Genomic DNA, 13,761 nt, shown 5'->3' on the forward strand with positions numbered 1-13,761 from the left:
AAGGTATAAAGGGGAATTGAATTGGCAGGGCTGTGATTTGTACCTATGTGATAAGGTTTCTGACGTGATTATGGCCGTACAAAGGGAATTAACATACTCTGAATGTGGAATGGTAGTTCAAGCTAGACGCATGGAACATTCAATTTTGGAAATCTTTACGAAATTTAATGTTCAGAGATCCACAGTGTTAAGAGCACAATGGGAATACCAAATTTCAGGCATTATCTCACACCATGCACAAAGCACTGGCTGACAGACTTCACTTAACAACCGAAAGCAGTGGCATGTGCGTAGAGTTGTCAGTGCTAACAAGCAAGCAACACTGCATCAAATACACGCTGAAATCAATGTAAGATGTACGGCGAACATATACATTAGGACAGAGTGGCAAAATTTCATGTTAATAGGTTATGGCAGCAAACAACCCATGTGTGTGCCTTTGCTGACAGTACAACACTGCCTGCATCCTGCACCTTTCCTGAGCTTTTGAGCATATAGGCTGGACTCTACGCAAATGGTAAACTGTGGCCTGGTCAGACGAGTACCGATTTCAGTTAGTAAGAGCTGACCATATGGTTGAAGTGTGGTGCAGACCCCACAAAGCCATGGACCCAAGTTGTCAACAAGGCATCATGAAACCTTGTGGGGGGTGGCTCCATAACGGCATGGACTGGGCTACTTGGAACTGACTGGGTCCTCTAGTCCAACTGAACTGATCATTGACTGGAAATTGTTGTGTTCAGCTACCAGGAGCCCACTTTCTGCAATTCATGGACTTCATGTTCCCAAACACATCACTGAGCTATGATTGTTTTGAATATCATTTTGTAGTGACCGAATAATGAAGGGACTGGAAAAAAAGGAGACATGCTGATCGCAAGCTAGGTGATTGAGAACTGCAGGTAAAAATGTGACTCATTCACATAAAATCTATAAGCAAACAGAGGACACCAGTTGACGAGCGAAACAGAGTTCAACAGTTCGAGAGTTCCTGCCAGCAGACAAGCCTCGCGTGACTCGCCAGCCAAAAGCAGAAAATTATGTCAGTGGAAAAATCTATTCAATTAAACCTGTACACTAAGAAGGAATTGTATTCTTGCTTACAGATACCTCTGGACTGTGGGTAGTTAGTCTATCATGGCTTACATGTACCTATGACTGATTGTCACTTACAGTGTGACATGTAATGGAATCTGAGGGTTCGATTTGAGCAATAAGAAAGTGGCTCCTTTTGAAGAAGTGATAGGCCAGGCAGGCTATCTGTTCTAGTAGTTAGAGTATGTAGTAAGCCTCATCTATGTTCTAAACTCATTAAAATTATGACCTGGATACTGTGACCTTCGACATGTTCATGTAAACTTGGGATGAGGCAATATGATCAGACCAAGGTACCAACCCAGAAGCTAGTTTCTTCATTTCTACCTCCCTAGCCTGATACCCGAGTCTTTCCATACAATCTCCAACCACAGACATCTGATAAACCTGAGCTAGACCCTGTTGCCGACTTATTCTCTTGCACGAAGTGGCGCGTGCCAAAGAGTTGGAAGACCTGAAAAATTCCACATCGCTTCCTATTCGACTGAGGGGTTCATGTAAGTATATTGCGACCCCCATCAGGTTATGACAATTCTGGACCATTCGAGTACATCTTTTGGCCATCCACATCACCCAACAAGAATCCCATCGAACATTTATGGGACATAATCAAGGGGTCAGTTTGTGCACGAAGTCCTGCACCAGCAACACTTACACAATTATGGATGGTTATAGAAGCAGTCTGGCTCAAGTAGGGATTCAATGACTTCAAATTGCTGCACTATACCAGGAAAAAGGAGGTCCAACTTGATATTAGGAGGTATCCCATAACTTTTGTATATGACTTCCATGTATTTGCTCTTCTTTTTTATTATTATAATGTGTTGCATGTTTTTTGGATGCACATGAAAACGGACAGTGTCTGAAGCTAGCAGTGTAAGTAAAGTAATTTAAAATACAGTCTGGTGGAATCATGTCATTTTTCAAATATATTGAGGCTGTGGGGCCCATCCCGACAAAAATAATAATGTATCTCTAGTCCTAAGTCACACACATTACATGGTATTTAACACTTACAATGGAAGCCCGCACTGGAGCAGGAGATGCATCATAAATATGGTTGTATTCATCCTGAGGTTCTCTTTCAAGGGTTTGCACCATTCGAAACATATCCATTGTCAGTTCACTAAATTTTACCTGTAGAAGTTAAAAAAGTAGCACAGCACAATAAGTATTTGAAAATTTTTTTTTAAAACTTTCAGTAATATTTTAGGTTTATACCAATAATATTGTCTGACCTGATCATTGCAGTTGCCAATTATGAGTATTTCTTGAAGAGTGAGGTTCATAATGGGAGACTTCTCAACGGGCGGAGTTGTTAATGGACTGAGTCTAGAAACATTAAATAAAAATTTATACATGTATTTATACAATTCTGTTATGTCTACAGTTAAATATATTCACAGTCTGATCTAGACACCTTGGATTTCAGTATTTGTTTCAGCTGTAACACCTTCTTGCAAAACATATGTCCATATGTTTCAAGCAATTTGCACCATGTCACATTATTTGCAATTTTTCATTGATCTAAGCTCAGATTTTCAGATTAAACAATCATGTTCAAAAAATACAAGTGGCAACTGGCAATATTTAAGTAAAATGCTAGAATACACTGTACATATATTGAATAGCAGTATACCTGCAGAAAACAGGGGAGTACTGGTAACATCCTCCTCCTTCAACGCAATATTAGCCGATTAATAAAACTGTAATGGCTATGAACCAAATAATTTTAACTTTACAATCATAATGTATCGCAATACTGTCTGCAATTACTTTAAAAATATTCATTCCAATACAATACACTGTCCTCTCTCTCTTTTTTGTTTTTCTTTTTTTTTGTTTTTGTTTTTTACAGAGATACACTATTTTTCTGACTAAGGGCAGGAAGTTAGTATCAACCTCTTTCATGACTTTACAAGGGAGAAGAAATGTATGTATTAAAATGTCCCATTGTGAACAATGTCATTAGAGATGGAGCATTAACTCAAAATGTGGAAGGAAACTGCCCGTTTTATCTACAGAAAAATCGTCTAGACATTGGACTTAAGCGAATTAGGAAATCACAGAAAACCTATATGTTGATAATCAAATGGGGGAACTGAGCCAAACCTCCAGAGTGTGAGTTTCAATGCCTTAACTACTATGCAAGCTGGCTCAATATACAGCTTTGCAGACAGTAACAAGACAAAAATCATAATCATCTCCACATAAAAGTGTTCCGTATGGTAACTTTAGTTTGGTGCTCATCTTCAATATCCATGCAAACTGGCCAAATATTATAAATGATGACATCAGACAGCGACTTTATATGAGAGGAAAATAATGACACCAAATTTATGACAGATGTCAAGACAAACTTTCTGTCAAAGAGTTCACAATTCAATACAAAACCAAGGAACTACGTTTTCTAGCTGTAAAACTAGCTCACACATACTCTTGCAAAGCTGTCTTGCACACTATGCTGTCAACATAACATGAGACAACTGAACAAATCATCAAAACTTGAAGGTTCATATATACTAGTTAAATGAAAAATGTAGTTTAGTCATGTGACACCTTAGGTGGTGATAAATGGTGAACAATATCTACAAGACATCTGCAAAAGGTAGGGAGGATACAGTTCTTGTGTCCCAGTGACATTAAGATCAAAGACAGCACTAGCTTGGTCAGAAAAAGGATGCAAAGATGAACTGACCATGGACTTCATGCAGGAACCATCACAACATTCATCTACAGTGGTCTCCAGAAAGTATGAAAATTTGAACCTGGATGGTCAGTTAATGATTTAAACCTTGTTCCTCAAGAGCATGTCTTATCAACTGCACCACTCAGCTTGGCTACACAGACATGAAAGCTGCACTTCTCAGCAAAAAGTCCAGCACCTTACTCACCCAATCACTTCACATGGTGGGACACCAGTGAGAAAATACTCCTAACATATATGTATTGTCCATGCGGTGACAAAATTCAAGTTCTATAGAAAGACTACATTCATTTTACATTAAGACATAAACATATGAATTATGCCAGAAATTGGTGGTAGGTTCTCAAACATCCAGTCAGTTACAGACACTTTTGTAAAAAATAGTATGAAACCTAGGCATGTAATTTCATATACAAGAGGAAATAACTCAGATCTTTGAGCATCATGCACTGAAGAGCAAAAGAAACTGGTACACCTCCCTGATATTGTGCAGTCCCCCAAGAGCATGCAGAAGAGCCGGAACACGACATGGCATGGACTCGACTAATGTCTGAAGTAGTGCTGGAGGGAACTGACCCCAAGATTTCTGCAGAACTGTCCATTAATCTGTAACAGTGGTCTCTCCTGAACAGCACACTGCAACGCATCCCAGATATGCTCAATAATGTTCATTTCCGGGGAGTCTGCTAGACAGCGGAAGTGTTCCTGGAGCCACTCTTTAGTAATTCTGGTCCTGAGGATTGTCGCACAGTCCTGCTGGAACTGCCCAAGTATGTCGGAATGCACAATGGACATGAATCGATGCAGGTGATCAGACAGGACACTTATGTATGTGTCACCTGCCAGAGCCATATCTAGCCATATCAGGGGTCCCATATCACTCCAACTGCACATGCTCCAGATCATTACAGAGCCTCCCCCAGCTTGAACAGTCCCCTGCTGACATGAAGGGCCCATGGATTCATGAGATTGTCTCCATACCCATACAGGTCCACCTGCTCGATACAATTTTAAACGAGACTCGTCTGATCAGACAACAAGTTTCCAGTCATCAAGAGTCCATTGTCGGTGTAGAGGGGCCCAGGCAAAGTGTAAAGTTTCATGTCGGGTAGCGATCAAGGGCACATGAGTGGGCCTTCAGTTCCAAAAGCCCACATTGATGATGTTTGGTTGAATGGTTTGCATGCTCACACTTGTTAATGGCCCAGTATTGAAATCTGCAGCAATTTGTGGAAGGGTGTCATGTTGAATGACATCATTGCTCCTGTTCTTGCGGGATCTTTTTCCAGCCGCAGCGATGTTGTAGATTTGATGTTTTACTGGATTCCTGATATTCAAGGTACACTTGTGAAATGATCGTATGGGAAAATCCCCATTTCATCACTATCTCAGAGATGTTGTGTCCCATCACTCATGCGCCATCTCTAATACCATGTTTGAACTCACTTAAGTCTTGATAACTTGCCATTGCAGCAGCAGTAAGCAATCTAACAACTGCACCAGACACTTTTTGTCTTATATATGTGTTGCCGACCAAAGCACGTATTCTGCCTACACCAGTTTCTTTGGCACTTCAGTGTCGTTAAGTGATAACAAAGAACTACAATAAGAGTTTAGGAAGGAACCTATATTACTAAGCAACTATCTCTCAGAACACAATACTACTTGCAGGTTGTCTGTCTAACTGCTTCCTTGGGCAACAAAAATTTGGTTTTATGTAATTACTGACTGAATTTAAAATGCTGCCATAATCTACTCTTAATGTGGTATAATTTATGTTAAAAGGTTAATGAAGTAAGACAAGAATTACAGTCAGAAACTGAGTCTTTGTCCTGAGGCAGCCTAACTGATGGCATACAAATATCTGGACTTTATGCAGCCAGTATTTGTGAATGAGAGCACTTATCAACTTCCAACAAACTTCGCACAGAACTTCAAATCTTTCAGAAACTGTTTCGAGCTGGAACCCCCCCCCCCCCCCCCAAAGTAAACTGATGAAAGAAAAAAAGTTTGTCCCTTACCACATTTTCATTTTCACTGTTCACGCAGTAAAACTTCAGCATCAAATACAGTGTTTTAATTTATTACTTCTTTACTACCAACTCTATTTAGAACACAGTTTGCAGATGGCATTCACAAGTACCACTTCATGAGGCTGCAATATTATATTATTGTACAACACATACACTGTGAGATCAAAGGTATCCAGACACCCACAAAAACATACGTTTTTCATATTAGGTGCATTGTGCTGCCACCTACTGCCAGGTACTCCATATCAGCAACCTCAGTAGTCATTAGACATGGTGAGAGAACAGAATGGAGTGCTCCGCAGAATTCACGGACTTCGAACCCGGTCAGTTGATTGGGTGTCACTTGTGTCATACATCTGTACGCGAGATTTCTACACTGCTAAACAGCCGTAGGACCCCTGTTTCCAATGTGATAGTGAAGTGGAAAGATGAAGGGACACGTACAGCACAAAAGCGTACAGGCTGATCTCACCTGTTGACTGACAGAGACCGCCGACAGTTGAAGAGGGCCATAATGTGTAATAGGCAGATATCTATCCAGACCATTACACAGGAATTCCAAACTACATCAGGATTCTCTGCAAGTACTATGACAGTTAGGCAGGAGGTGAGAAAACTTGGATTTCATGGTCGAGTGGTTGCTCATAAGCCACACATCATGCCACACCACGCCTCACTTTGTGTAAGGAGTGTAAACATTGGATGATTGAATACAAGGAAAACATTGTGTGGAGTGACAAATCACGGTACACAATGTGGCGATCCGAAAGCAGGGTGTGGGTATGGCGAATGCTCGATACAAAAATGTTTGAATTTTTGAGAAAGCAGCAGACTAGTAATCCTACGTATTGGGGCTATATGCTAATAATAAATCAGTATAAATTATTTGGAAAAGATCTTAGAAAGAGATTTTGCATTACATTAAATGTGTGTGGACCAAATCAGTAATTAATATTTTACACATACATAATGTTCTAAAAGGTGCAACTAATTTATCCTCCTTTATAACTATTTACACAAATAATTAAGTTACTTAAGATTTGTAATATGTCAATAGATATCCTTTCACTTTTCATACCTGTGGGAAAGCACAATGGTATTTGAATCTGCATGCAAAACACTGACAACACCATCAGCTTTAATAAATGACTTTATTTCTTCTAAGACAAGAGACCACTCTAACTGATCATCAGGTTCGTAGGTGCTTGTATAATCTATAATTTGTTTGTCTAATTCCTGCCGAAAGAAAAAAAAAACATACATTACTTTATTGAATAAGGCGTGAAAGTGCTACACATGTAATTCAGTAATCAATGGTCTGTTGCTGTTAAAATCTTTTTCTCAGCACATCTTACAACTATGAACAGAACAGAACATCCACTCAATATGATGTGATAGGCTAAGTCATGAAATTAGAAAACAACATAAAACATATTCCAGATAAAATGAACAAAATATGGCACAATACCTTCTGTTGTGAAATTAGATCAGCCATATTCCTATAAAAAGTTTCAGTATAAATCAAACAACATAAATTCCCAAATTTCATGCGAACCCTTCTCCTCAAAGGCATCTATTAAAATTCATAACAGTTACAATGACGGAATGAAATGTGAAAAAGGGAACGTAAATATGTCATATATCCTTTGCATGTTACAAATACAGATATGCTTTCAGACATGCAAACTTGAATGACAAAACAACAGCATATGGCAGAGAGATCAGATTACTAATCACCGGTCTTTTTCTACATAAATTTACTTGGTTGGGAAAATGGATCAGATGGAACAACAAAACAAGTATGTACTAGGTGTGATGAGCAACTGAAATATATTTTACGAAAATTTGTAGTGTAACAGGACGTTGTGGATCAATGTTCTGCTGTACGAAGAATTGCCATATCAGCTAAAGATGTTTGCAAAGTTTAAATAAAGTAGCAGGGTCAAATATCAACATACCTACAGGCAGGGCACACGAGAAAAGATGTAGGCATAGTGCATGGAAGACGGCAGAATGCTGTCTATGGGCCCATAAGACGCACACAGAATAAACGGGATTATGGAATCCCTTAGGAGAAAAACAAATTATGTTTTTTGATTTTAACATAGGAAACCTTCTGCATTACTGTTAGATCAGCGGTGCTCTTGTTTGAGTTCTCATAAAGAAGAAACGTATTTACGTCATGTTAATGGACTGAAATGGAAATGCCTTTATGCAATAAACATTTGGAAATGGACAGTTGAAATTGAAAATATGTGTTCAGTCATCATTTGATAATTTGGTGTAAGTCGTTAGTCGGAAAGCTTTAGCAATTTCTTGCAGTGAAGAAGACACTTCGGAGAAGTCCACACAGGCGTGGGACAGCACAGTTGGTCCACAAAGTTCTGCACGGCAACCAGAATTACATACAAGTCAGATTCATCAAAAAAGAGGTATCCTTTAACAGAACATTGTGATGCATCGTGTATGATGCAAGTGAACTAGTACCAAGTGATACGAAACCAAACTTAACCAACTAACACAACCAAAACACAAATGGATATATTATTTATTTTTTTGGTCATATATGGAAACCATGTCCTTAGGAAAAATTGCAAAAGAATAGTATTAACGACAGAATTTGCCAAATAAACAAAGAGCATGTATACCAAGAAGATAGAGTTGCTATGGTCAACAAACAACAAGTGATGCAGAACTACGCAGTTAACTGCGAATTTAAATTGAAAATTGCTTGCCAATATCAGCAATACTACAGTGTCATCTGACACGAAAAAGATCAATGACTAAGAAGAATTTTGATGGAGATCTTATCCGCAAGACACAGAAATCATGGATGCTGTGGCACGCTACAGATGCATCTCAACACAACAACCCGGGGCAATGTTTGACTGCTGGCGGCACATAGACACCTAGTTGCATCCTATGAGCACCAACGGCACACCACTATCAGCTGGCAGGAGCAGCCACTAGTCGATGAGATATTAAACGCAGTGAGCAGTGAATTTTGTCGTACTGTGTGTGTGTTGTAGTGTGTGTTCAACAGAAATGAATGAAATATTTAAGTTGCTAAAGCAGCATTTAGCTGATAATAATCAACAGTTAATGGAAAGCATTAATCAAAAATTAGAAGAAACTAGTATTCACATAACAACAGATTTAAATGATATATTGAAAGAATATGATGACAATAACAAAAAACTGTTTGCCACTTTCAACCCTAAATTCGACACTTCGAGCACAAATTTCGAAATGTTATCTTCAACCTTACTATCTTTGACCTTACAAAGCTCAGAGGAAATAACAGAAGATATTGCAGATGTTAAGTTTCATGCAAAACAGGATATCACACAAGAAACTATTACTAGTAATGTAACTAAAGCAATAAAAGAGGACTTCACAGTTCTAATAACAGAGCAGGCAACAAAGTTAACAGATATTGACACAAATGTTAACAGTTTCACAGAAAACATACCCGTTACAGTACATCAAGTAGTAAATAATCAGTTCAACCACTATTTTCGTAATGGTAGAGATGAGTTCAACGAAGTACAACTTGAAATTTCCATTATGAATATATGGGTAAACTCTTTAGAGCATAACAAGCTCTTAAATAATGAAGATATATTTAAATCTTTAGAAACCAAATTTCATAATTTTGTAAAAGATACTATCAGTTTACAGAATAGCTCAACCACCTTGGAGGGTAATACTACAGATTGCCAAGAAGAATTACAAAAACTTTGGAGTGCAATTACAGACACACACGACAGCTTGCAAACCGAGCAAATTGGAAATGGTGTAAGTTTACCTGTGACTTTGATTTTATCCATACTGGCATTGATAGGCGATTTGGAATTGAGCAGTGGCTTAAATGGGGCAAAACAGTTCCCCAACTTTAAGCTGGAAGCGGAAGTTCATCCAATCTATTTCTTTAGAGTATTTAATAGATCATTACCCAGTAAGTGTGTGATCACAAGAAAACAGATTTCGCATTAGGATATTCATCTGGAGACACCACAGAATGGGGTAATGCTCATTCTGAAGATTTTAAACCATGGGAGGATTTAAAGAAGTTTAAGAGGAAATACTGATCTACAATACCCAAGACGAGCCAACATTACAGCTTTTAGATACGAAGTATTAAAATAGTTCATAGGACACTTCCAAGAAGTATACTGAATGGCGTTTAACTAAAGCAAAGTATTTACATGATGTATTGGACGAAACTCACTTAGTTAAAGTGTCGATATACAGGCTACCACAATATATCAGAAAAGAAAAAGAAATGTGTGTAGAGGATGGTAAAATGTAGGAGATCTAGTATCCTTTGTTGAAGGACTAGACACAATAAACATAGAGAAGAACAACACACAGTAAGACTAGGAGCAAAACAATAAGAACAGAAATGGGACATCTTTTCAAAGTTCAGGTACATTTAATAAAAATAAGGAAAATAATTACTGTAGGTTACATGGTAACAATACAAGCAAAATAAAATCAAATGAAAATAACAAAATTAAGTCTCAAGTGTTTGTACTTCAAAGTAACCTGATAGCACAGGCTAGTGCATCATGTGTGGAGGTTATAAATACTAACCAAGATGTGATTCAAAGTAACAATCCAGTGGTTATCCAGGAAAATGGAGAGAATCCTGGGTTCAGGGCCAAGATGTGACTGAACACTATGTGGGGCAAGTGTAGAAAAATACATAGTTTCAGCTAACAAATATCTGCCATGAAATGGGTATTAGAGGAGGAACTCCATAATGATGAGAAAATGTTTAAACCTAGAGTATATGGAGTTTTGTGTGGCAATAATCTAGAGATATATGTAGATTCTGATGGCAAAATTTCTTTGATATCTGAAGAGTTATTTACAGCATGCAAAATTAAAGAAATATTACCGATATTGGTTAAGTTCTATGGGACCAAACTGCTGAGGACATTGTTCCCTAACTGTAGTGTATGTAGTCAGAATAGCCGGGAATAAAGGGGTAATTAAACTAGAAACAAGAATCCCAATAAAAACTGGACCTCTTTCTTTCACCCAAACTTATTAATAGTGCCTAACACAAATATGCAAGTATTGCTACATTTAGATTGGTTACTGAAAGATTATGTAATACTTGATTTTTCCAATAGAACTTTAAGATATAGAAATCTTTCATTCAAATAAAAAACAGATAATAAATAGTGCTAACATATCAGTGGAACAAAATAATGAAGTTCAGGATCAATCCAGACAAGATATTTGCATTAAAGTGTTCCAATCAAATTTATTGACATATGTAGAAACAAGAGCTGTATGGCCCAGTTATGTTTGCAAGACCAACACACAACAAAGCGTAGTATTAGTGCCTATAAAAACCCTCTGTCAGTAGTAAAGAAAAACTACTGGCAGTGTCCATCTTGTTCTAAATGCAAGGACTTCAATAGATAAATTTACAGAAGATAAGTATTTTATCTTGATCGATTTCACAACTGGTTACAGGCAAAAAATTAAGTGAGGACTCTAAACAATACACAACATTTTTAAACAATTGAAGATTGTACCAATTTCAAGTACTCCCACTCGGAAAGAATATTTCAGTATCTGTTTTTATTAGAGCAATAGATCAAGCATTAGGGAGAGTTGCTTCAGGGACTCCTAGTACATGTTGATAATATCCTTTTGATTTCAGCCAGTTGGAAAAAATACCGTAAGCTTTTGATTAAAACCCTAAACAAGTTTAGAGAAAAGGGTATCACTATCAAAATAATTAAGTCACATTTTGATAGAGAAGAGTTGAAGTTTCTAGGACATCTTGTACAAGTGAACGACATTAAACCTGACCCTGAAAGAATTAGAGCAATCAAGGAGTGTCCAGAACTAAGAAACATGAAACAGTTATGTTCATTTCTCATAACGCAAAGGACATGGATAAATGACACAATTTGGTCTTGTCACATTTTTGAGAGGAGTTAAGGAAACATCAATGAAATAATGTATGACTCACTAAATGACCCACATAAATTATGATAAAAGAACCCGGTGGGTTAAAATAGGAAGTATTATTGATGCACGTCGAAAACACTTGTATGAGGGAAATACGAATGAAAATAGTTATTCATACTACAGGACAAGGATTATGAGTAGGACGAAGATTACACAGAGAGACAAGAAAGAAGCTGCTGAAATCATAACTGAGTAAAATTTGAGGAAAAGTAGTAACACTTCTCTTCATTCCTGGTCAATAAAGCTGTTAAAGATGCTGACCAATACCGTCTGAGAAAAATAAGGCATACGAAGAATGTGGACTCGTGGGGGAGAAGATATTATGTGGGTAGACAGATCCTAGAGTGACTAATCTGTGCCATAGTTTGGGTCCACTTACAAGAGAAATGGTCATTACCACTTCCATGAAATAGTTGGGGATGGGTCACTTACATAGACAAATAAAAGTGAGTTGTGTAGTACTTACCCAAAAATGGGGTGGTTCAGCTATGATGCAATACAAAAGAATTTAAGTAGGAGTTCGTGGGACAAGTGATCACACTAAAGAAGGGGATATCATACATAAACACAAAAGATAATTAAGGGGATTTATATATCCCCAGATGTAACTTGAAATTTCGAGATGTACTCTGTTGTTGATGAAACAAAATATAGACTAACTTATGTTCTTGTTCTTAAATATCAAGAACCTTTGTATGCTATATTCTAATAAATGGAAACATGAAGCCTGCCCAAAGGGAATAAATCTGTAAAGCTTTTTCTTCTTCTTCTGTGAGGGTAATAATCACTCACTGTGTACCAGTAGTTTCAATAATTCAAGTGAATGTTTATGTTATAATATTTACGGAACACTTATTAATGGTGCAACAAAACAACACAACAATTATGTATAATGGGTACTAAGTGACATCCTGGAAAAGAAGACACGAAAATATACAAACATACGTAATAATGCAATAAGGAATAAAATGAATGCCAAAAGGAAATTTAATAAGAAGGCAATTATGTGCCATTAAATATATCTAGACTGCATAATATAAAAGAAAATGATAAAGTGACATCTTTAGCTTGAGTGCGAGGATATGTAGTGTAACAGGACATTGTGTAGGTCCTGTTCTGCTATAAGAAGCACTGACGCGTAAGGTAAAGATGTACATGATGTTTATGTGGGAGAGAGGGGGAGGGGGCGAAAGGGGGTCAAATATTGAAAAACCTACTGTGTGTATTGTATCTGTTCCTACAGAGAGGTGGTACAAGGAAATATGTAGCCACAGTGTGTGGAAACAAGAAGAATACTGACTACTTGCTGGGCACCTGGTATGCAGTCCATGGATCCAGAAGATGCACACAGAATAAACAGGATTCTGTAATCTCTGGTGGTGGTTGTTGTTGTTGTTGTCTTCAGTCCTGAGACTGGTTTGATGCAGCTCTCCATGCTACTCTATCCTGTGCAAGCTTCTTCATCTCCCAGTACCTACTGCAACCTACATCCTTCTGAATCTGCTTAGTGTATGCATCTCTTGGTCTCCCCCTACGATTTTTACCCTCCACGCTGCCCTCCAATACTAAATTGGTGATCCCTTGATGCCTCAGAACATGTCCTACCAACCGATCCCTTCTTCTGGTCAAGTTGTGCCACAAACTCCTCTTCTCCCCAATCCGATTCAGTACCTCCTCATTAGTTATGTGATCTACCCATCTAATCTTCAGCATTCTTCTGTAGCACCACATTTCAAAAGCTTCTATTCTCTTCTTGTCCAAACTATTTATTGTCCATGTTTCACTTCCATACATGGCTACACTCCATACAAATACTTTCAGGAACGACTTCCTGACACTTAAATCTATGCTCGATATTAACAAATTTCTCTTCTTCAGAAACGCTTTCCTTGCCATTGCCAGTCTACATTTTATATCCTCTCTACTTCGACC

The 13,761-nt window shown here is 37.8% G+C and overlaps 1 protein-coding gene across 2 annotated transcripts in view; it reads right to left on the minus strand.

Moving 5' to 3' along the window:
* Positions 1 to 13,761, minus strand: part of LOC126251906 (protein SCAI) — a 97,364-nt gene that overhangs the window by 75,368 nt on the left and 8,235 nt on the right. For both annotated transcript variants that reach the window (XM_049952644.1, XM_049952636.1), the window contains exons 6-8: positions 6,914 to 7,071; positions 2,334 to 2,427; positions 2,113 to 2,232 (exon numbers count right to left, since the gene is read on the minus strand). In XM_049952644.1, coding sequence (XP_049808601.1) covers positions 2,113 to 2,232; positions 2,334 to 2,427; positions 6,914 to 7,071 — 372 coding nt within the window. The remainder of the gene's footprint in view (positions 1 to 2,112; positions 2,233 to 2,333; positions 2,428 to 6,913; positions 7,072 to 13,761) is intronic.

The sequence above is a fragment of the Schistocerca nitens genome, chromosome 1 (genome assembly GCF_023898315.1).
Source record: "Schistocerca nitens isolate TAMUIC-IGC-003100 chromosome 1, iqSchNite1.1, whole genome shotgun sequence".
Lineage (NCBI taxonomy): Eukaryota > Metazoa > Arthropoda > Insecta > Orthoptera > Acrididae > Schistocerca > Schistocerca nitens.